This window comes from Priapulus caudatus, unplaced genomic scaffold, assembly GCF_000485595.1.
Source record: "Priapulus caudatus unplaced genomic scaffold, Priapulus_caudatus-5.0.1 Scaffold14, whole genome shotgun sequence".
Lineage (NCBI taxonomy): Eukaryota > Metazoa > Priapulida > Priapulimorpha > Priapulimorphida > Priapulidae > Priapulus > Priapulus caudatus.
Window position 1 is genome coordinate 767559 of NW_014577075.1, and position 4158 is coordinate 771716.

General features: G+C 41.6%; 1 protein-coding gene across 1 annotated transcript in view; it reads left to right on the plus strand.

Moving 5' to 3' along the window:
* Nucleotides 1-4158, plus strand: part of LOC106809284 (cGMP-dependent protein kinase 1-like) — a 47210-nt gene that overhangs the window by 37405 nt on the left and 5647 nt on the right. The window contains 3 exon segments of the mRNA XM_014812301.1: nt 78-219; nt 1524-1618; nt 2268-2339. Coding sequence (XP_014667787.1) covers nt 78-219; nt 1524-1618; nt 2268-2339 — 309 coding nt within the window.

Sequence of the window (4158 nt, forward strand, 5' to 3'; positions counted from 1 at the left end):
CGACTTACTATATGTAGCTGTTACATCATAGTTTATACCTGACTACCGACTTACTATATGTAGCTGTCACACCATAGCTTATAACCTACCAGCAGTTGTCGTCTACGGCTCAAGGCTTCGATTTTATGGCTAATATTTCAGAATTACTTTAAGAACGGAGAGTGCATCGTCAGACAGGGTGCTCGCGGTGACACATTCTACATCATCTCAAAAGGCCTGGTGAGTTACGCTGTCTCTAAACAATATATATATATATATATATATGCTATTTCATTTATATTTATTATATCAATAATAGAGAAATTAATAGAGACCGCAGTATTATACACGCTATTATATAGACCGTCTTTTTTTCGTTTTCCGTCCCTCACCAGTAATCACAGGTGTTGTATACGATATTATCTATTATATCCAATTATTGTTTGCGGCATGACTTCATCGAATTATTCAAAGCCAAAGCTCGTCGTATTTCGCCGTGTTTACAGGTAATCGCGGCGCGCGCGCACTCGTTTCCAAGAAAACGCACCGGTAAGGGGAGAGGGGGGTAACATGAGAGGGGGTAACATGATTCTCTCCTTAATTCCTTGTCAACATCCGTCTCGAGATTTACGAGATGTAAATCCTCGGCGTCGGCACCGGTGTTGGCAGAAAGATGCGATATGATATGACTACTAGGCACTTTAATTTAATTAAATTTTTTTTTTTTTTAGGGTTAGGGTTTTTTTTTTAAGTGCCTAGTAGTCATATCCTAAGTGCCTAGTAGTCATATCATATCGCATCTATCTGCCGGGTGCGTCGGCACCGTGCTCGCGTGGCTTCCTCTATATCGTAACAACGACGTTTAAAACGCCAGCACGCCGCCGCGTGAGACGGTATATTGCGCGCATGAATGTTCGCGAACATTAGAACGCGTGTATAGAGCAGCATCAATAGACGGGAAAGTGCGGAGACGCGCGAGTGAAACATTTATACGCTGGCTTATAACCACTCATCGAATCGATGTTCGATGTTCGAGCCGCGTAGGTACTTTTTTTTGTCATGAATGAGCACGACTAGTTCGCTTAGTTCTTTCGTGACCCGATATCTCAGACCTTGGCCTTCGACAAATCAAGACTTAAGTAAAAACGCCAACAGCTGCTACGGGCAGCATTAGCTGTAGCAGGTATTAGCACGGCGCATGCGCTTATCAACCGTACGCACTAGGGGGGTATTCGCTCATGGTTCTTACTCCTCCCCTCGCTGCCCTTTACGGCATAGCAGCGAGCGAACGGAATATGTTTGAGTATATTGTTTCACGTTTAGTATTTCTCTCCAAGAAACATCTGTGAGGAAGTGTGGGGAGCCGATGGATACGATACGATCGGCAGCAACAATAAATAAAGTCGGCATTTGCTAATGAGAAAAATTCTAAGAGCTAAGAGTTCCTCAGGTTCCTTGCGTGGAAATAATTAACTAGCTAACCGAAGGTCATACATCGGCATGCCTCAACGTGCTGATGTTCTATTTTCTCCTTGAACGTTTAGGTGAAAGTGACGCACAGAGATTCGGATTCTGCCGTGGAAACTGAGATTCGCACGTTACGAAAGGGCGATTTTTTCGGCGAGAGGGCGCTGCAAGGGTAGGTCAATGAGAATACCTCCATCTGAAAATTATGTATATATAAAAGAACTCTGCGGCCGCAAATCAACCTCTCATCACGAGCGGTGACATTCACTAAATAAAATTGAAATAAACATAAAAAAATTAAAAAAATTAAACTATTTGCGCAGTTCTAACACAAATTGTTGCTGCTGCGCTGGCCCTTCGTAGTTTTCAGTAGAACGATTCAAGCCTGCTCTTAAAAGACCTTTCGAACTTCACGTAGCAACGAATAAAGATCCGTCCCAGTTGACGAGATTCTGATGTTATAGCCCTAATTGGTCATTAGTATCAAATGCTTAATCTTACGACAGTGTCTGACTTGCTTCCAAATGTCACCGCCGTATTACGGTTTTTTGCTGCGTGATGTTTGGCGGCAGAACTAGATTCAATTACACGAATCTTCTCGTGATACTAGAAATGTTTCTGCGCCAAAAAAAAGCAAGACAACTATTGTAGGTTTTACGGGGATGCGCGACTTCGTCTGCGTGTTAGCGGGGCGAAGGCTTTGTACTCGTCTTCACATCTATGGCCACTAGTACCACAAACAAGGCTGAATTAAATAAAAACTACACCTATTTTATTTCCGCGATTGCTCTCATCGTTTTTATTCGCCTTTATTAATGAAGGGATGAGATAAGAACCGCGAACATCATCGCTGTCGACCCAGACGGCGTTACCTGCTTGTGCTTGGACAGAGAGTAAGTACACGCATAATATGTAAAAACATTACGGCCCTTTCTTCTGAATGTTTAAATAAACTGCTAAGCCTAATGGAAAATTTATGTGGGTAACAAATCATTTCCATCAAGTTAGTACATTAAAGCCTGTTAACGATGTTGTTGGACGCCTGTGTCAAGAGAAAACGACGAAGCCATAGGCACTTGGAGCGTTTCAATAAAATATCATGCTAAATAAATACGAAATCTGTTTACTACCAAGTTTCTCAACTCTCCTTCACCTATTATTGCCGACAAGCCGTGCTGCAAATGCTCCAGCCACTGCATCACACACCCACCGCGCGCACGCTGCTGCACGCGACTGGCAGTACTGCACACGTACACATAAATATAGAGTAAAAATAGAGAGATAAATACACATAAATATAATAAATAGACATAAAAATTACACTCTATATTTATGTGTAAGTGTGCAGTACTGCCAGTAGCGTGCAGCAGCGTGCGTGCGGTGGGCGTGTTTTGCAGTGGCTGGAGCATTTGCAGCACGGCTTGTCGGCAATAATAGGTGAAGGGGAGTAGAGAAACATTAAGACTTTGGTAGTAAATAGATTTCGTATTTATTTAGCATTATATTTTATTGAAACGCTCCAAGTGCCTGTGGACGAAGCGTTCAAGTGAAATGTAGAAAGTCGCCTGCCATTTGCTTGATGCTTATCAGTTTGTTTTAACTCCTACTTTACGTGTGCGAGATTGATACGCCATAAATATGTCGCGTTGAACATTCGGCGTCACAGAAAATAGAGCAGACGCTTTTCTATTGGACTTAAACAATGTGATAATATCTGTAGCAATCTCTCACTAAACAAAACCGGTTTCGTCGGGAGATATCTGCAACTTTAATTTTATGTATTGCACAAATGTCTGCAGAAGCATAGCGGCTATCGTACGGCTCTTGCGCACAGAGCAAAGAGATTTCTAACGAATCAAGACAAGCATGAAGCACACAACAAACGACTAGACATTTAAATTCATCACTGTGAAGCGCGGTTTCTAATTAGCGATGAAGACTGAAACGCTGCGCGGCTACAGTTTTCATCCGATAAACCTCTTATCGTAACTTGTTCGTCAGTACGTGCACTTTTACGGCATCGATTTTTTCTGTCTGCGCGAAACATCATCCCGCATCCTCCGTCGCAAATAATTGCGCGTTGATCACATTAAATGTCATCTCCTCTAACGAGACGCGCGTGCGTCTCTATATTATATCAGGAGCGTATAATGACAAATATACGCTCCTGTCATTATACGCTCCTGTGCCTCCTCCTATATGCCTCCTCATAATACGTCATTATACGCTCCTTTGTCATTATACGCTCCTGATTATATATATATATATATTATCAGGAGTTTATCTCATTAACTCCTGATATTATGGTTAAACTCGACACACCCGTCGGGCGGTGACCGTTGTTTGAGCAGCATGAACATTTCTCGGGTGCGCCCCGATGCAGTAATTATATCAGGAGTCTATCAATATATTCCTGATTATATATATTCAATATATTCAATAGACTCCTGATTATATATATAAGCGCGTGCCGCAGTTGCCTCGCTGAATCGTAGGCGCTAACTCGACCATTTCGATTAGCTGTTGAAAAACAGCTTCAGAATTAAATCTCTCTCTCTCTCTCTCTCTCTATCTATCTATCTATCTATCTATCTATCTATCTATATATATATATATATATATATATATATATATATATAGTATAGTGTAGTAGTTAGTAGTTCGGTTTGGTTTCGGTGTACGTTAACTTACTTTCGTAGAGTAAGTAACTAA